The 20645-nt window shown below is 33.5% G+C and overlaps 2 protein-coding genes across 42 annotated transcripts; both read left to right on the top strand.

The window, feature by feature from the left end:
• Positions 1–4466, top strand: LOC112706040 (uncharacterized). 41 transcript variants are annotated; one of them, XM_072200588.1, is made up of 7 exons: positions 1–515; positions 915–1058; positions 1168–1533; positions 2046–2153; positions 2737–2904; positions 3658–3809; positions 4151–4466. In XM_072200588.1, exons 2-5 carry the CDS (start codon positions 999–1001, stop codon positions 2770–2772), a joined length of 570 nt encoding a protein of 189 aa, XP_072056689.1. In that variant the 5' UTR covers positions 1–515; positions 915–998; the 3' UTR covers positions 2773–2904; positions 3658–3809; positions 4151–4466. The 41 variants fall into 39 exon arrangements, with proteins under 41 accessions (XP_072056689.1, XP_072056691.1, XP_072056687.1 ...); XM_072200590.1 differs by having other exon boundaries at positions 4086–4466; XM_072200586.1 differs by having other exon boundaries at positions 3653–3809.
• A 2222-nt stretch (positions 4467–6688) lies between these two features.
• LOC112706039 (beta-galactosidase 16) lies at positions 6689–20359 on the top strand. Its single transcript, XM_025757123.3, has 18 exons — positions 6689–6865; positions 9154–9249; positions 9682–9794; positions 9967–10033; positions 10392–10484; positions 10589–10732; positions 10993–11087; positions 11223–11328; positions 11405–11489; positions 11809–11927; positions 12133–12294; positions 12535–12722; positions 12819–12910; positions 13220–13326; positions 13422–13514; positions 13598–13702; positions 18850–18995; positions 20098–20359. The coding sequence occupies exons 1-18, from the start codon at positions 6689–6691 to the stop codon at positions 20207–20209; spliced, it is 2100 nt and encodes a 699-aa protein (XP_025612908.1). The 3' UTR covers positions 20210–20359.
• Positions 20360–20645: the final 286 nt, after the last annotated feature.

Raw genomic sequence — 20645 nt, 5'->3', positions numbered from 1 at the left:
GTAATTTAAAATTTTGCCGTCGAAAACATGGAGCTAACACTAACTTACACCCTAGTCTCTCGAGCTCCATTCACCCTCCACACAAGTGAAGAACTTCTTCCTCTCTCCGTCCACGCTCTCTCCGTCCACGCTCTTTTACCGTCCACGAGCTTCTTTCACCGCTGCCGCCGCCGCTCGCGTCGCACAATCTCATCACTGACCTCAGCAACAACCATTCGCTGGTTATCATCATCCACCGGTTCAGGAATCACTACACTGATCCTTCAGGGAAGATCTCTGCCTCTGGTGGTCGTGGAGGTAGTCGCGTCGTCGTTGTTCTCACCGCTCTGGGCCCATTCGCCTCCTTCATGCACGGTGTCATCTCCCTCCAACTTTGCCGACGGCGATTCAACCCCTCCGCTGCTACTCCGCCGCCCTGGATGGCAACTTCCTCCTCAGCTCGGCCCGAGCCGTTTCCTCCAAATGTGCCAAATGGAGATCCAGGTGTTCTTCTCTTGTGTGTTCTGGAATGAGAGGTAATTTTGATTGCAGTTTTTGGAATTGAATTTTGGAATCCTGCTTGAACTGAAATTGCTCTTAATTATACTGGTTGAAATTCAAAATTGAAAGCTAATTCTTCTTCTTCAGCCAAATCTGTTGCTTCTTCTTCGTTTTCTGCATAAATAGACAAAGATGAATGCTGAATTATTGCTCGATCTGCCAGCTCTGTTGATTTTGTTTGTTATTGAGGTTAAAATGTAAAATTGAAATCTGATGAGTCTCTTTCTTCTCCTTTGATGTGAACTTCTTCTGTAAGTTTTGGATTCTTTGCTGATTCTGAAGCTTTTGCTGTTGTAGACTCTAATTCTGCAATTTTATATTCTGAATCTGAATTCCAAAATTGGAGATGTGATTATTGAATTTTCTGCTGCTAGCTTTGCTGAATTGTAGCTGAGTAGTGAAAATTCTGCATTTGATTTGGCCTGAATCTGGAAAATTGGAGGCTCCTGGAGTCGTTAATGATCGTTGATTTGGCTGTGGTTACTGTTCTAAGGTCGTATAATGAGACTGCATTTTTGGTTAGTCAAAATGATCCTGTCACCATCTTCAATTAAGCTCTGTCATATAAGCTCTGGCCCTGTTATTGTTTCTAGACTAGTATGATTTTCCCTTTAATTCATGAAACAGGTTTGGGAAGGACATGAATTTCAGTACCAAGATGAACTTGCCAAATTGGTGGTGTCTCTAGAATGTTTCTTTAGGTTCGATGTGCCGGCTCAGACTTCAAGAGATACCAAAGAGACCTTGCTCAAAGTCACAAGGATACTTAGTGCTGTTAGGAAGCTGCCCTTAGCTAGAACTGAAAGCGCAACTGGTTCGGCTTCTGACTTGGATTCTATGCCTCTGGAATCAGATGTGTGTGGCACTCTACCACTGCAGCTGAATGATGAAAAGGATAGGGAACTTGATTCTACTGAGGAATCCGCCGAATTAGAGTGCCTTGCTAAGCCAATCTTGGAAGATATTGCCAGCCTTGTGCAGAAAGGTAGCCAAGTAAGTTTCTATATTCTTCTGCCATTTATCTTCAAGTGAACAATCAATTTAATTAGAAGCCACAGCTGAATTTGATATCATGTCCCTCAAATTGAAGCTCACAAAGCTTTAAGTTTGCAAGTTCTGACAAATTAAACCTTTAACAATGACAAACATGAGTGGATGAATGGCAGGGCAAAATGATTCTGTTTAGCTGAGCTTTTGAAGACGAGCAGTGGAATAATGTTCATAGCCACTGAACTTAAAAACTGATTTAACTAGAAGAAAGCTAAGGGACTTCTGTTTTGTAGGATTTGATAAATATATATATGTTTCTTATACACATTTCTTTTATGATCCTTTTTAAATTGACAAGTTAAAATACAGGAAGGGACCAATATATATATATATATATATATATATATATATATATGACTTGACTTCTGAGAAAGTTCTCTTATGAAGGGACCTATATATATATATGACTTGACTTCTGAGAAAGTTCTCTTAGGAAGGGACCAATATATATGCAGGCAGAGGCAGAAATACATAAAGGGCATCAAGTCTTGCAAAGCAAGCATGAAGGAAGTGGGAGACTGAGAAGCATCATTGAGTTTTTTGGCAGTAGAATGGACTTTACAGTTAGTGATTCCATTGTATTCAATGAAAATAATTTGATTGCTGAAGATATCTCTAACCTAGAAGATGCGTTTAAGCAGCTATTGTCATTTTTCATGTTTGTATATTTTTAGCTTTATCTTGTTCATGTTTAGCCAAAGATTCATTTCTTGTGTTGTAATCACTTGAAAGATTTTTTTTTTCAGTACCATCCCACTGCCTCAGAAGGGCCCTACTTAATTGAATTGCTACTCATTTTTCATTATGTTACTCATCACTTGATTTTATTTGTATATGATGGTAAACGAAGTTGTTTAAGTCCAGAAATCTGTCTAGAAATTTGAAATGTTTTGATGGTGTCCTTCTTTCATTTTTTTAACACTTCATTTTTGTTCTAATGAGTCTTGTACTTTATAATCACAACGCTTTCATAGTTCCATGGTTCTTTATTGGTAGTTGCCTGATGGTTTCCTTGATTATATATATTGGTGCTTTGTAATTCCTAAGGGGAAATTATACAGGAGAACTAAAATATATATTATTGCCATTTGTATTGGTAATAAGCTGCATAAATATTTGATCGTAATGAATCTGAGATATTTACAGTTTGAGGCTACTGCTTCATCACCAGTCTGCAGTTGATGCTGATCAATTGGAAGGGTCTGTGACATCTCTATCAAATTTGGATGATTCTGATTCTTCTAAATATCTAGTTCGGAAGAAGGTTCAAGAATCCTTGGAAAACTTAAAGGAGGAGGCAGTTGTTCCTAAAAGGTTATTTCAAGAGATTTCCGATGTCACATTCACTTTTGTTCGTTGCATTTGTTAGCAGATCTCTAATGGAGCTTGTAGCTTATAGCTTTTAGCTTTATCTTTGTGTTATTTGATCGGTGTTCCTTTTGCTGTGTTGTGTTATGTTGTGAACTCTGATCTACATGACTTAACATGTTTTAGTTGATTATCGTGTTTTAGTTGATTTCCTTTGTTATGATGAATTATGGTTCCTTGTTGTCCATGTATATATATCAGTTGCATTAATTGCCATTTTAGGTTAATAGAGACAATGCAATTGAAAGAACTGCTGATGTCAGAGTAGTTATATGCTGTAGAAATAGAATCAATGCTTTACAATGGCGTGGTCTTCATTTTTAGTTGCCAGAGCATAGTTTTTCAATGATTTGTCAAGCTGAAGCATCAACTACTCATTGTTCTTCTGACTTTCACATCCTTAATGATTTATTATCAATTGTTTGTTCTATTTGCGTTTCGATGGTTTTGGTCTAATTTAAGAATAATATGGATCCCTTGTCTTTCGGAACTTACTAGGACCCTTATACTGAGACAATTTATGTGAAGGAACTTGAGGGGTGGTCAATACTAGCCTCTGCAAGAAAGCTTTGTATGATAGAAGTTGTCTAAGTCATTTATCATTTCACACTTGTGGCAATAGTTGAGCCACACATGAAAGAGCTAGTGCAAATGATTTGAAGTTATTTTTAAGTTTCTTATGATTTCTTTGCAGTGCAGGAAAATGGGTTTGTGGACATTACTTGAGGGGTTCCTGCTTCTTGCAAATGCACTAGCGATACTAAATGAGGACCGATTTCTGGCACCTAGAGGATGGGGCTTATCTGATTTTTCAAGTGGCAGGACAAAATCTTTCAAAGACCAGCTCATAGGTCTTATTTATGCAACTCAGTACCTAAGAGTTCCTCTCATACTTCTCAACTCCATCTGCATCATTTTGAAATTTGTTTCTGGATAATAAGATCTTTATATGGTAAATCTTTAAGATAATAAGATCTTTATATGGTAAATCTTTAAAATGGATTAAGCTTATGCAATATCTACTGTCTATTCTATATCAATGCTCTACACAGTGGAATAAAACTTGATTGTGCTTGTTCATATTGCATCAAATTAATAATTTTTAAATATATTGTCTTTTTCATTAGGACATTATGCGTGACTGAAACTTAATGCTCTATGATCACTGACGGAAATGCAACATCATTTTCAGCTATCAAGAAGAGGATGGAAAAGGATATTGATGAAGTTAGAAAGATTGCACATGGTGTCAAAACAAAAATAGAAGCTATAAACAAAGATGTAATGAGACAAAGATAATAACTTGATGTTTTAGTAGATTTTAGTCCTGAAATTTCAAACATGAGGAATTTTTTATATGGTCTTATTATTTGCATAACTTAGTATAGTTGAACAATACATTGAGTTTATGTTTTGAATTATAGTTGATGTGTCAACACACTTTGATGTATGGTTGTTACTTATTATTATAGTTGATGATCAATACATTTTGTTTATGTTTTGAATTATATTGACTTGCTTGTTTATAGTACTTTTCTTTTAGTTTGATAATACGATAAATTTATTTATTTTTTGAAATATTATAAATATTCGAATATAAATTAGATAAAAAATTTGTATTAAATTTATATTTATTTTGTATGAAAACAAGCTTATTTTGTAATTAGAAAAATAAAAAAATTTAGTTTACCTTACTGACGGATTTACAGATGGATTTTCTGTCTGTAATCAAAGTATGAGATGATTTTCCAAAGTTCAAATTACAGACGGAAAATTTGTCGAAAAATCTGTCTGTAATTACAGACGGAAAATCCGTCTGAAAATCTGTCTGTAATTACAGACGAAAAATCTGTCTGAAAATCCGTCTGTAATTACAGATGAAAAATTCGTCGAAAAGTTCGTCGCCTTCGAAAAATGGATAGAGAATTTACAGAGAGAAAATCCGTCAGTAACTAGTAAAAATTCATCGGTAATTTTCTGACGGAAAAAAATCCGTTGGTAAATAATTTCCGACGGGACTTTTACAGAGGGACAAAATCCGTCGGTAATTTCGTCGGTAACCAAAAATTCGTCTATAATAAAGACTAAATCAATTTGTATTAAACTATTTTCTAGTTGTGATATATGAGAATCTAGTCAAGATATAATGGAAATTGAGATTTTGAATAATAAATAGGGTTGTAAGAAAAATGTAATAGTGATTTCGAATTAATTTATTTAGATTTGTCCATTTAAGAGAATAATAATATAAGTGTTTATCTGATTTAATTTACAATATCTCTATTTTAGCCATTTTATCTATAATTACACCATTGCATATTATTTGCATTATAACACGTCAATTTTTATTAATCACGTATGAATATGCAATATAACGTAACTATAAGTTTGTATTTTTTAGTAATTATTAAAAAATATTTATAAAAAAAATATAGTATAGAATAATAAAATATGAGTAATGATTAGGATACCTAATTTATCATCTTAATACTTAAATGAATAAGAATTTAAATATATATGTTATTTTCATAAGTATTAAAAAGATAAAAAATAAAAAATTATTTATTTATAAATTAGAAAAATAACTAGAAGGATGAATTAAGATTTTTAATGATTTTTATATAAATTAAATAAATTAGTAAAAAATATAAACTTAAAAAATACTAATAAAAATATAAATTGAATAGATATTTTTTATACATCACATAGGTGTATATACTAGTATATAATAAAAAATAATTTCGCCTAATAGTAGTCAAGTTGTTCCCAATTTAAAAAAAAAAAATCAGTTATCACCTTAACCCAAAAAACAAAAGGACAATCGGATAATGTCTCCATTCTCGAAAGAGTGATAATTTGATAAATAATTTTCAAAATATTGATATTTCAATGAAAAAGCTAAATAAGAGATATAAAAAAGAATAATACTACGCGACTAAGTTTTTTTATTAATTAAGTCTAACTAAATTAATTTAATATAATAAAAATTAGTTATGATTAGCATCATTTTAAATCTTATTTAGTTCATAAAAAAACTTAAATGTTTAGTATCACTTTATAAAAAAAATCAAACCAATAAATATATCAATTTTTTAATATATGTTTTATACATGTATAATTTAATTTTTTTAATATATATTTTACAATTTTGATTACTCATTATTTTCATATACACATGAGATAGATATCTGATTTTCGAAATCATTCAAGTTTCAAAAGGAATAATGCATTTATAGTTGAATATTGAATAAATGATTGATCAGCATTAATTTCAATTTTGAATGTTAATCGCGTGATTATTGAGGTTTTCTTTTTAAAAGGAGAAAAAAGGTTCACTTTCAAAACAAAAGGATTAAAATTTGGATCCAAAAATTAAATGTCCACTAAGCAGCAATTAAATTCATGAATCTTTCTCATTAAGATCTATATATAATAACATAGTAACGTAACCTTATTATCTATGTATATATATAGTAGTAAAATATTTTTTTTATTGTTCACACCTCACAGTATCCTCCAATTCGATAGATCTGTCGCGAATCTGAACTCTATTTAATTAAGAAAATGAAATACAGAAAGAAATAATAAAGAAATGGATACGTAAATCTAGGCATGGATGAAGAACAAGTAACATAGAACAAGTGTTGATAATATAAGAGTGATATATAGAGAGTCTCTCTCCGAATATTTTGTATACTCTTTGACTCTCATACAATACATAACACTCAGCATGATGTTGAACCTATCGTCGTGCTTCTTCTACTCCTCTCTTCTCCTCCTTCTAACGGCGGCAGCGTTTGTCACCGTCCTCGCCACCGTCACCTATGACGGCAGATCCTTAATCATTGATGGCCAACATAGAATCTTATTCTCCGGTTCTATTCACTATCCTCGCAGCACTCCTGAGGTACCTACACATACCTTCATTCTTTTTGTTATTTAGATCATTTTTCATTAGCAATAATGTAGACTCAATTCTTTTGAATACGTATTTACATTATGTTTATATACGTAGGCAAATGATATTTATACGTTTAAATAAGAGTTTTTTTTTTTTTAGAACAATGTTAATTGATTGTCTCTGTTATTAGGCAAGAAAATTTTCAAAGAAAGCATTGATTTACATTTAGTTCTTGCAAGCCTTATTAATATGTTCGATCTTGTCTAAATAATGTGAGATTCTAATACATTAATAATTATTATTCTTCTATGTTATCATCGTATTATTAAAATTTAATTTAATAGATTTGATTTTACTCTAAGAAAGAAAAATTGAGTTGCGAATTAAAATACTTATATAGAGTATTATTATTGATCATATATTTTCAACTAGTATGATACATCAAATAAACTAAGATTATACATTTATCTTTAGGCTATTTGAGATTGTAATAGAACATTATATCATTTATTATGTTTAATATATCTGCTAGTATAAGACATTTATGTATGTAAATACTTAATTTCTTAACTACAATAATATGTATAGTGGCATCTGCTGTATATTATGTGCATAGTTTTCACATGGGGTTGGTGGCCCATGAGAAAGAGGTTGATCTCCATAAAATTATTCTGAACTTTGATCTTTGATCCACGCTATTAAGCTTTATTTTTTTAATTCAATAATATTTAAAAGACAATAAAAAAATAATTTAAATAGTCTAAAATTATTTTATTTAATATTTATTAGTTATCGCTAAAATAATTACATAATTTTAAATATAATTAATATATAATTACAAATATTATTATGTCTATAAAATTATAATTATTATGTTATATAAAATAATTTGATATTTTCTACTCCTTATCATTAATTATCATTTTTAATTTAGTTGACCACTATGATGTGTGAGTTATTAATTGTGAGCGCATATGTATATATATATAAGCTCTACATGTTTACATTTATATCTCCACCCATTTTAATGTTTGAGTCAAGCTTATATTGTTAACAATTGCTCGTTCAAATAAAAATGACATATTAGACAAGAGCTTGATATCATGTTCCTCTTTTTTATTTATATTTATATTTACTTATTTTTGGTTGGGTGACAAGGGCCGAGCTAGATGAAATATTAGAAAGAGGCCAAAAATATTTACAAAATAAAATAAGACTAAAATAAAATTTTAAGGAGACTAAATTAAAATTTATATATAATTTACATGTAAAAAATTAAAATTATGCCCCTTTTTATCTATGTAGCTCCGCCCCTATTGGGTGAGAACCTAGCTTTTAAATAACTTATTGATAACATTGTTCCAATATAATAATAAAATAAAGATATTATTTATATATGAGGAATGCTAGGGGAACAATAATTTTGTTGAACAATATGAACAATCACCAATCAAATAAAAACACAATACACTTTCAAATTAATCCTCTAAATTTTAATATTAAAATAATCATCTGTACACTAGTAAAATGAATATCCGATATATCTATTGTTTACATTGTTTAATATTTTCATTATTTACCTATACTTTTCCTTTATATATTCTTGAAGCATTTGATTTCCTGAAAAATATTTTAATTAAAATATATTTAATTAATTTTCATTCTTTTTTACTCTATTTATTTCAAAATAATTATCGACTAATTTGGTAAAAAAAAAAAACTAATTAATGTCTTTAAATATCAATCGTACTCTTATATACAATGATTTATTTTTTAAAAATAAATCAAGTTAATCAAAGTGATAATATTTTAAAATAAATAGAAGAACTTAAACTGAATATGGATATCTTTAAATGTGTTTAGTTATTCAAATTATTATTGATATTAATTAATTTTTTAACTAGAAACGTCCAATGAAATCCATGTGTTTTGCGATAAAATACATGTATCAATACAGCTCATATCACTAATCATGTTTTAATCATTACAACTAAAAAGGAGACAATTCAGACAAATGTCTTTCATACTTTGTACCAATTTTGATTATGTTCAGATTTTTTTGACAATAGCAATCAATTTTTTTAATTTTAAATTCTAAACTCTTAAATTTTAAAATCTAAATTTTAAATATTAAAATTCTCTAAAAATAAAAGTTAAAAAAATAATTTTACAATAAAATTGTCTAATTTAACTAACTAAAAGATAGTTCTTTATTTTTTTTTTAGAAAAAAAATTGTTTGTTGATGTTGTGCAAGAGCATACAAAAAATGTTAATTTGTTGTCAATTTTAATAGATGTGGCCTGATTTAATCACAAAAGCTAAAGAAGGAGGGTTAGATGTCATACAAACTTACGTCTTTTGGAACCTTCATGAGCCTCAACAAGGACAGGTAACCTAAAACTAATAACTAACTAGTGTTCATTATATTCACATATAGAATTAATTATGGTTTAATTACCCTATCGGTCCTTATAGTTTTACTGAATTTTCAATTAAGTTCTTATATATTTTTTTTGATTGATTCTCCATACTATATTAGATTTTGTAATTAAGTCTCTACTGTGATAAAAACATTGAAACTAATAGAATATTCCGTTAAGCAAAACAAATATGCCTAACACTTGACTGAATATTTTATATAATTTAACAGAATATTCCATTAATTTTAATGTTTTTGTTATGGTAAGAACTTTGTTACAAAATCTAATATGATATAAAAACTTAATTAAAAATTTGATAAAATTATAAGAACAGACATAGTAATTAAACCATTAATTATTTATTTTATTTTATGACTTTGTTATGGCACTTGAATTTGCAGTACAACTTTAGTGGAAGACGTGATTTAGTGAGATTCATTAAGGAAATTCAAGCACAAGGCTTATATGTAACCCTTCGAATTGGACCCTACATTGAGAGTGAATGGACTTATGGGTTAGATCCCTTTTCAAGCTAATATTACTTACCAACAAATTATATTTTTTTAAAATATATATTAACTGGATCTAATGAACTCTTAGCAAAATAATAATCATAATAATAAGTACTTGTAATAGTTAAGCATATTAAAGAAATTGCTTAATTACTTCTGATTTTGTGGCTGCAGGGGTCTACCATTGTGGTTACATGACATTCCGGGTATTACTTTTAGAACTGATAACAATCAATATAAGGTATTATATATAGTTCTTTAATTTTTATGAATAATATTGGTGAAAACTTAAGTGTAATTAATTAACTTTATGTGAAGTTAATAATTAAGATTTGTTAGATAATAATTTAGTTAAACCTATTAAATTATTTAACGATCTTCAGTTATCAATTTCATATAAAATTAACTGCAGTTGAGTTTTTACCAAATAATATTGGTGGTTCATATCTTTAATATTTAACTGATAGTAACTTTTTTATTTAAACTTTATATTGGTGTTGACTTAATGCATAGAACATTTTTGTTATAGCTTAGTAATAGAAGCACTACTCTGACATTTATAATAAGTATTTAATTAATTTGGGAATGATTAATGGCAGTTTCACATGCAAAGGTTCGCTGCCAAAATAGTCAACCTGATGAAATCAGCCAATCTTTATGCTTCTCAAGGAGGGCCTATAATACTTTCTCAGGTTCAAATCATTCTAAGTCAACTACAACAACTTCTTGCTAATTATAAACACATACTTTAGTAGTATTATACTATCGTTAATCCAAATTGTTGATATAATTGTAGATTGAAAATGAATATGGAAATGTTGAAAAGGCTTATCATGAGCAAGGAACCTCCTATATTCGTTGGGCTGCTCAAATGGCCGTTGGACTCAATACTGGGGTGCCTTGGGTTATGTGCAAGCAAGATGATGCCCCTGATCCAATGGTTAGTACTCTCTTTAAAGAACTATCTAATTTGATAAAAATTCGTATGTAGTTGTTTTTATGTAAAGTTAATATTTAAAAATTATTAGATAATTTAATAAATTTGATTAAATTATCGTCTAACGGTTTTTAACTATAAACTTCACATAAAAATCAGTTAATTTTTTTAAGCAAATTCGACACATGCTATAGGCACAAGAGAATTTCCTTTTTTTGGGATTATTATATAAACATTTATTAATTAAGTACATTTATCCGCAGATAAATGCTTGCAATGGCATGAAGTGTGGGACAACATTTAAGGGTCCAAACTCTCCTAACAAGCCTTCTATATGGACAGAGAATTGGACTAGTTTGTATGTTTCTCTTGCTGAATTCTTCATTGTAATTCACATATCATTTTTGTTTTTATTTTTTTAATGGAAGTAAATTTGATACTATCCAAGTCTCTAACTAGATTAATGCTATTAATTTCATATCGAAATTTGAAGTTATCAAGCCTTTGGAGAAAAGCCATATCTAAGATCAGCAGAAGACATTGCATATAATGTTGCTCTGTTCATTGCTAAGAAAGGAAGCTATGTCAATTACTACATGGTATCCCACTTGTTACCACTAATACCTTTGCTGCAATTTTTTGTTTACTCAAGCAACATGTATGAATTTCATGCAGTACCATGGAGGAACCAATTTTGACAGAACGGCATCTGCTTATATAATAACGGCTTATTATGATGAAGCTCCATTGGATGAATATGGTAAGTGCAAAACTCTTTTACACCGATGGCAAGTTAAGCTTTGTCATGTTGACGATAGCGGTTGTTAGAGATATAACTATTAATGTTGTCTTCTTCTATCAACTTAAGCTTTTAAAATGAGTGATTTCATGACATAGTATCAGAGCTCTATGTCCGAAAAATCTAGAGTTCGATCCTTACTGAATCCAAAAAAGAAAATAAGACTTATGCAAAAATCAAACCAACCTAGGAGATAACTTTTATTTGAGGGGGGTGTTAGGCTTTTAAAATGAGTGATTTTATGACAACGGTTAACTTTCACGCCTACTATGTTATGCAGGATTGGTTAGGCAACCAAAATGGGGTCATCTAAAGGAGCTACATGCTGCAATCAAGTCATGTTCAGACACTTTACTAAATGGAACTCAAAGCATAATCACTTTGGGTTCCCAGCAACAAGTAGGGAATTTAATACTACAATTCCTGTGTATATTTTAGACTTTTACTCTCTTGGTTATTTTTTATCCATCACTGTCACATTTTGCTACATCATTGAATCAAATATCTTTGAATATAAATAACATGGAACAAAAAGAATGCATGACATACCTTTGAAAGCTTGAATCTTTCAAACAAAATCATTTATTATACCCTTCCTTTTCAGGCTTATGTTTTCAGAAGGAGCTCAAAGGAATGTGCTGCCTTCCTGGAAAATAGTGGTGGAAAGGAATCCACAGTCAAATTTCAGAACATTCCATATGTATTGCCCCCAAGATCAATCAGCATTCTACCAGATTGCAAGAAAGTAACCTTCAATTCAGGCAAGGTAAAGAAAATAGTGCTCATCAATGAACTAATCCATGTTTGTCACTCACTTTTTGATTCATCCTTACCATACTTGACAAATAAAAGTGACTGATGAAAGAGAACAAAAGAAGTATCAATTCCAGTGATTTTAAGAAAGTGCTTCTACAAGTTCATTGCCATCTTTCCTTTGACCATTGTTCTTTGCATTAATTCAATGAAGTGAGAGAAATTTCTCATGCTTTCTATGTTGCTTTTGAAGGTAAGCACACAAAACAATGCCAGAGTGAGAGCAATGATACCACAGTTAAAGTTCAATACAGCTGAAAGATGGAAAGTATATACAGAAGCCATCCCTAACTTTGATGATACAAAATTAAGAGCAAATAAACTATTAGACCAAATCAGCACAGTAAAAGATACATCTGATTACTTGTGGTACACTTTTAGGTAAATAGCAACACAATAGTTAGTGATAAATGCTTGCAATTAAACATGTCTACAATGTTCTCTACTAAGATGTTTGTTCACTCCTTGCTTGTGTAGGTTTAATGACAAAGCTCCTATTGTTCAATCCTTGCTTAGAGTATTAAGTCAAGGGCATGTTTTGCATGCATTCATCAATGGAGTTTTAGTAGGTAAGCTCTAAACAGTGAATGTTATTGTTTCTTTTATTTGATTTCCCACTGTATTTTTCAACCCGGCAGAGCAATGACTAATTCGTCATGGATCGGAACTCTATTTAAGAGTTTGTCACTGGCCAATGGGTTGATGCATGTACAAGGCGAGATTCGAATCCCCAAGACTTGCCTAACCAAACTAGTGAACTAACCACTAGACCTAAATACAAAGACTAAAATGCCCCTATCGTCATCAATTGTCATTGTCAGCTTCTAGTACAAGCGATTTTGAGACTAACCTTTTGTACTCTATGTAATCATCTCTAGGCTCTGGACATGGGACACTTGACAGTAGATCTTTCGTCACAGAATGCAAAGTAAATCTGACAAATGGGATGAACGTCTCCTTACTAAGTGCAACTGTTGGAATGCCTGTAACTGTCTTAACTTTTTCATACTTCTTTTCTATACATTCATCATCATCAGATGTTTGATTGACATGAAAATGTGCATTCATTTCTGCATGAAGGCTTCAGGAGCATATCTAGAGAGCAAAGTTGCTGGTTTGCGTTCAGTAAAAGTTCAAGGCAGAGATTTCACTAATCAAGCATGGGGATATCAGGTGATTATCCATATGCTACTATAAAGATGTTGAGTTAAATTTCTCCACATGGTGCATGCTAATGTTAATTATTTTCAATGAAGGTTGGCCTGCAAGGAGAGAAACTGCAAATCTATACAGATATTGGATCAAGTAAAGTTCAGTGGGGAAATTTTCAAAGTTCTGTGAAACCACTGACATGGTACCAGGTATAGTTTAATAATTTTGCCAAATTGTGTTGTGTTTTATTGAATAGCATATCAAGTATATATACAGTACTGTACCTAACAATTAGCTACCTGATTTCCTAATTGTGGTAATGCAAGATATTTACACCTAATAAATCGGGATACACCTAATCAACTAAAACTGAAAAGAATTTGTTTCCTAATGTTTAGCCGTGACATACGTGGCTTGATATGCATCAGATTTCATTACCCCCCCTCAAGTTGGGGCATGTAAGTTACTAATGCCCAACTTGTCCAACATTAATTCGAACGAATGGGAGCTCAGAGCTTTAGTCAAGATATCTGCGACTTGAGATTTTGTTGGGACATAGGAGGGAAGGATGAGGCCCTGGATAATAGCATCACGAACAAGATGACAATCAACCTCAATATGCTTAGTACGCTCATGAAAAACAGGATTCTTAGCAATATGAAGTGCTGCCTGGCTATCACATGAGAGAGGTATGGGTTGCGTGTGGGAGATCCCGAGACTGGAGAGCAGTTCCTTTAACCATTTGAGTTCACAAGTGGTATTAGCCATGGAGCGATACTCGGCTTCTGCAGAGGACCGTGACACTGTATGTTGTTTCTTTGTTTTCCATGAAATTGGTGAGTTGCCAAGGAGAATAACCCAGCCAGTGAGAGACCGACGAGTAAGAGGGCAACCCGCCCAATCAGAATCACACCAAGCATGCAAGGTAAAATCGTTTTCCCGGCGCAATAAAAGACCTTGCCCAGGCCGGCCTTTTAGATAGCGAACAACTCGTAAGGCGGCCTGCCAGTGTTCTTCACGAGGCTGGTGCATGAACTGAGAAAGAATGTGAACACTGTATGAGAGTTCTGGGCGAGTAAAGCACAAATAAATGAGACGACCAACCAAACGACGATACTGGGCTGCATCAGAGAGCAAAGGTCCTTCAGCCAATGCAAGACGATGATTTTCTTCAATAGGTGTAGACACAGGCCGAGAGCCAAGCATGCCAGTCTCCATGATAATATCTAACGCGTATTTTCGTTGGTTAAGAAAAATGCCAGTGGGAGAGCGAGCCACTTCCACCCCTAGAAAGTATTTTAGTTTCCCCAAGTCTTTCATGTGGAAGGATTGATTTAAGTAGTCCTTGAACTGGCAAATAGCAAGAGAATTATTACCAGCCACGATAAGGTCATCAACATAAACGAGCACCACAAGCTGAATATTGTGATGACGAGAGACAAACAGTGAGTGATCGGAGGCACACTGCTGAAACCCGTACTGAAGGAGGGCAACAGAAAGTTTAGAAAACCAGCAGCGCGGAGCTTGGCGGAGTCCATAAAGGGATTTTTGAAGTTTGCACACCATGCCAGGAGTAGGGACGTGAAACCCTGGTGGCAATTTCATATAAACATCCTCCTCAAGATCCCCATGGAGGAAGGCATTGTGAACATCCATTTGATGGAGTTCCCAATCCTTAGCAGCGGCCACAGCTAAAATAGTGCGAATAGTTACCATTTTTGCGACCGGGGCGAAGGTTTCATTATAATCCAGCCCTTCAATTTGATGATTACCAAGGATGACGAGGCGTGCCTTAAACCTTTCAACTTGCCCGTCCGAACGATATTTGATGCGATAAATCCATTTGCACCCCAGAGCCTTCTTCTGCGGTGGTAGATGTGTAAGGTGCCAAGTACCATTGTCCTGAAGAGCTTTAATTTCAACGCTCATGGCTTCTCTCCATCGAGCATCACGTATTGCCTCATGAAAATTTGTGGGTTCACGTTCTTCCCCTATTGCTGCAAGGAAAGTACGATGTTGCACAGAAAATTTATCGCATGACATATATTGAGACAAGGGATAGAGTGGACCTGAGGAATGTGATGGAGAGGGTGAAGAGATGGACGGGTTGACGATGATGGTGTTGGTGACAAAATCACGCAGCTTGATCGAAGGGTGCTTTACGCGGTGTCCACGACCCAGAGGAAGTTCAGAGGGCGTGGTGGCGTCGGTAGAAAGAGGCACATTATCTGAGATAGTTGGTGAGGGGTTGTTGGTTTCGATGAGGGGTGAAGCTGTGCTTGTTGGGTCTGTATGTGGAGATTCACCACCCCCCCCCAACAGCAACAACGGGCTCGTCATTGGAATTAGTCTGAGGAAGAACCTCCTCGTGAACATCAAGTATGGGCTTATTATTAATCGGTTCCAAAAAATTCTCCTCATGCACTAAAGAAGTGGAAACCAAATTTTCCTGGGCCAAACACGCAAACGGGAACTCGGTTTCGACAAATTTGACATCACGAGATATAAAGAAAATATTTCTTTCCATATCATAAAGTTTCCATCCTTTCTTTCCAAATGGGTATCCCACAAATGTGCATGTACGCGTTCGGCTGGCAAATTTATCACCCTTGGTTTGTTGATTGTGCGCATAACACAATGAGCCAAAAACTCTAAGATGATTATAGTCAGATGGTTTTCCATGTATCATTTCAAAAGGAGTTTTTCCGTTAAGAACAGATGATGGTGTTAGGTTGATCAAGTGTCCTGCAGTTAAAACACATTCTCCCCAGAATCGAATGGGTAAAGATCCTTGAAATCTCAGTGCACGAGCTACATTAAGAATATGTCTATGTTTTCTCTCTACCCTTCCATTTTGTTGGGGTGTCCCAGTGCAAGATGTTTGATGAACAATTCCATGCTGCAAAAAATATGGATGCATACAGATGAACTCGGTCCCATTATCACTGCGTACTTCTTTGACTTGTTTATTAAACTGCCTTTCAATGAGAGCAAAGAAATTAATCATCACACTTGACACCTCCCGCTTTTCACACAACAAATAGATCCAAACTGCTCTTGAATAATCATCAACAATTGTTAAAAAATAAGATGCTCCGCAAGAAGAGGGGGTACGATAGGGTCCCCATAAATCACAATGTATTAAATCAAAAGGATGTGTTGCATGAAAATCACTTGATGGAAATTTATTTCGTGTTTGTTTAGATTTTTCACAAACTTCACATAATTTATTCTTCTCTTCAAATTTACAACCACCATTCAAATTCGGCAACATTTGTACCACTTTATAGGAAGGATGTCCCATTCGTTTGTGCCAAAGATCAATACTACTCTTCTCTTGGGTTTGACATGCTGTGAATTTTCGAACACCACGGTACATGTAGAGCCCATCTCTTTGTTCACCCGCTCCAATCAGCATCCTCGAAATGAGGTCCTGCATAGCACAAAGCTCATGAGTGAATAGTACAGTATAATTTGCATCCTTTGTTAATTGTGATACTGAAATCAAATTGCATCTTAGTTTTGGCACATATAAAACATTGGTCAATGTAAGCCCTCCATCAAGAGTCACCGTTCCCTTTGTATTTGCAAGAACTTCTTCTCCGTTTGGTAGCCCCACCGTGCATCCTTCAATACGCTCTAGGCCCCTTAGATCTCTTGAATTCCCTGTCATATGGTTAGAGGCTCCACTATCTATAATCCACACAACATATCTTTCCTTACCAGTCATGCTTTCAGTTCTACTTCCGTTGTTGCCATTTAGCATCTCTAACAGCATCTGCCATTGTTTTTGGCTAAGTCCAGTCACTGCGCTTCCTCCTATTTCTTCTTCATGGTCACTTGATTTTGCTGCTGTGGCTTGTGCTGTGTTGGCACGTATGACAGCCCCCCCTCGCAAGCGTCCTCCCTGCTTATGCGAGGTTTTGGTGTTGCTTCCCTTTTCGTCTCGAGATCGATCTCCCCACCATTCCGGATACCCAATCAGCTGAAAGCACCCCTTGATCTCGTGTCCTGTTCTTCCGCAGTGGGAACATACGAGTGGCTTTATTTCATTTCGGCTTTTGTGCTTGTACCCAGTGTGTACTGCCAAGCCCATTAAGCTTCCTTTGTCTTCTTTGGTTCTGCTGATCGTCTTCATTCTCTCTTCCTGTACCAAAGTTGCATACACTCTGTTGAGAGAAGGTAGAGGATCCGTTGCGAGAATATTGGATCGCACTGTGCCATAGCTTACGTCTTCTAACCCCATTAGAAACTGATGCACCTTTTCTTCTTCCCTTCTCTTATCTAAACGTGACCCAATGTCACACTTGCAGCCTCCGCAAGAGCATCTAAGCACTGGTTCATGGTTTGCCAACTCATCCCAAAGGGTCTTCAGTTTTCCATAGTATTCCACCATAGCCAGTCCTTGTTGTTTGCACTCGGCAAGTTCAGCTTTCAATTGTTGAATTCTAGGACCATTCACGATGGAAAATCGCTCCTTGATTTCTTCCCATAGATCCTTTGCATCTTCAGCGTATGAGATGGTGGAGCGCAGCCGTGGTTCAATCGTATTCATCACCCATGAGACAAGCATGGATTGAACCGTCCACCAATCCTCCATTTCAGATGCCCCTTCTTGTGGCTTCTTGTGAGTTCCATCTAGAAACCCCCACTTTCTCCTAGCACGCAGCGACACCTTCACAGCTCGAGCCCATTCTTCGTAGTTCTCTCCTCGTAATTGCACTTGTGTGATTACGTTTCCAGGATTGTCGCTAGCACTCAGATCATAAGGCGATGGTCCTTTGTTGGATCCATCTTCGTCTTTCTTTGAATTCTCTCCTTTTGGAGGAGTCATACCTACTCCAGCCATTTCAGCGGCGGAGATCTCTTTTGTGTGATGATTATCAGAGCCAACCTTGCTCTGATACCATGCCAAATTGTGTTGTGTTTTATTGAATAGCATATCAAGTATATATACAGTACTGTACCTAACAATTAGCTACCTGATTTCCTAATTGTGGTAATGCAAGATATTTACACCTAATAAATCGGGATACACCTAATCAACTAAAACTGAAAAGAATTTGTTTCCTAATGTTTAGCCGTGACATACGTGGCTTGATATGCATCAGATTTCATTAAATTTTTTAAACTAAAGGGTTCGCTAAATTTTTACTCAACTTCCAAAGAGCATAACTGCTCGGCATTAAGCTATAAATATTCCACTTACTTTACATCAGACATAGTACGGACTCATTTATCATCTACCGTAACCGATCTAACAGTAGATGATGAATGAGTTTGCACATTGTCTAATGTAAAATGAGTGCACATAGCATAACATAACATAACTAATTTTATTTTTTCCCTGGTGCAGACTACATTTGATGCACCAGCAGGCAAAGATCCTGTAGTGCTTAACCTTGGTTCTATGGGAAAGGGATTAGCTTGGGTTAATGGCCAAGGTATTGGTCGATATTGGTTATCTTTTCACACAGAAAACGGGGATCCTTCACAAACATGGTAACTCCTATGCCACACTTCTTTATTTTTCCCTCCTCATGTTCCTATATTCCAATATTACTTGTGACATAAATGCATATATATAAAAGGAGGGATTACAATAGAACATAATTGTCTTATTATTCAAAGCACTGAAGATGACACCATCTCAATTCATCAAACATGTAGATTTTTCTATAAGAAGTGCCCTCTGTCTACTGTCTAGTATTTAACTTTCCGCTTTCCTCATTGCTTTGAAATTTGGGTTTTACAATACTATTTATGGAGAAAGATCTTCTACAGCCAGAAAAATTGTAAAGTGATAGAGTAATAAGTTAATCATTTTTGAATTTGTAATTTTTATCATGTGTGAACTCCATTATTTTAATTTAAGGGGATTAGCCGCTTACTTCATGTTGATTTGGTAAAGTTTTTATGAAAAAATACTCCGTTTGGTCCTTAACGTTACATTCGAATCTCAATTTAGTCTCTAAATTTTTCAAATTTTAATCACATTAGTTCCTGTGGTGGTTTCCGTCACAGAGTCAATTGAAAACTTTAGGAACTAAATTAAGACAATTAAAACTTCAAGGACTAAATTAAAACGCGAGTGTAACTTTAGGGACCAAATTGAGTATTTTCTCTGTTTTTATTTTTCAATAATAATTTATAAAAACTAGCTTTTAAAAGATAACTTTTTAAAAGTTGTATCATCTATGTTTGATAAGTTAAATTGAAGATAATTTTTTAATAAATACAAGTGTGTTTGGTAAAATAACTTTTAAAATTAAAAAATACTATAATAAACAGTAATGTATGAATTAAATTTAAATATTAATTAATGAATAAAATTATATTAGAGTTTTTAATTTTAATAAGTATAAGTTATCTTTAAAAAGTTTTACTTTATGTGCTTCTCCTATCTTTTAAAACTATTCACAAGCATATAGTACTTTTGACAAATATAAAATAAAAATTTTGTATTTTTAAAACTTTACTAAAGCAAGCCTTTCTCATTTTAAGGAGCTTGATCCACTATTTATAAAGGTATTTGTAAAATTATATAACATAATTAGCCCATTTATTGGATGTTAAGCTTGTGTTTACTAACTTTTTTCATCAGGTATCATATACCACGATCCCTCCTAAAATCTACTGGGAATCTACTAGTTCTATTTGAAGAAGAAACTGGGAACCCACTGGAAATTACTCTAGACACAGTTATATATAAGTGAAACATCACACAGCATGAGAAAAAGAGGAATGGTCTTCCTTTAATCATAGTTATTATATAGGAAACAGCAGATATCATAGGATGTCCTACTTCAGGGAGAGTGCAAATACGGATATATATATATATATATATTTGCGTGGCCCAAATTTAGATATTTATCCCACAAATTTGATTATGTGAAAATGCAACCATTCTCTTGCAAGCTGAAACACTTGAAATTCTTAAATAGTTTAGCATAAATGAGAGCTATAAAAAAAAGCTAAGGTTTTACACATAAGATTAAAATGTATTTAGTACTTGATAATGACTAAAATAATACAATTAGTAAGTAGTCATGAGGGAATATCAGAATTCAAGAATAGCAATTTACGATACATGAAGCATGGTCTTACTTGTAGCACTATTTGAAGCACAATATATGTGCTGAAGAAAACATA

This window comes from Arachis hypogaea, chromosome 8 (assembly GCF_003086295.3).
Source record: "Arachis hypogaea cultivar Tifrunner chromosome 8, arahy.Tifrunner.gnm2.J5K5, whole genome shotgun sequence".
In the NCBI taxonomy this organism is placed as follows: Eukaryota; Viridiplantae; Streptophyta; class Magnoliopsida; order Fabales; family Fabaceae; genus Arachis; species Arachis hypogaea.
Note: the sequence above shows the minus strand (reverse complement) of the source record. Positions and strands in the feature narration are given on the sequence as shown.

Excerpts from the sequence above, each read along its gene's own strand:
- LOC112706040 (XM_072200580.1), top strand. The coding sequence starts at position 999 with ATGATCGTTGATTTGGCTGTGGTTACTGTTCTAAGGTCGTATAATGAG. Across the intron at positions 1,059-1,167 it reads ATAATGAGACTGCATTTTTG|GTTTGGGAAGGACATGAATT; the intron begins GTTAGTCAAAAT and ends TTCATGAAACAG. Across the intron at positions 1,534-2,045 it reads TTGTGCAGAAAGGTAGCCAA|GCAGAGGCAGAAATACATAA; the intron begins GTAAGTTTCTAT and ends ATATATATGCAG.
- LOC112706039 (XM_025757123.3), top strand. The coding sequence starts at position 6,689 with ATGATGTTGAACCTATCGTCGTGCTTCTTCTACTCCTCTCTTCTCCTC. Across the intron at positions 11,928-12,132 it reads CTTTGGGTTCCCAGCAACAA|GCTTATGTTTTCAGAAGGAG; the intron begins GTAGGGAATTTA and ends CTTCCTTTTCAG. Across the intron at positions 18,996-20,097 it reads GGGGATCCTTCACAAACATG|GTATCATATACCACGATCCC; the intron begins GTAACTCCTATG and ends TTTTTTCATCAG.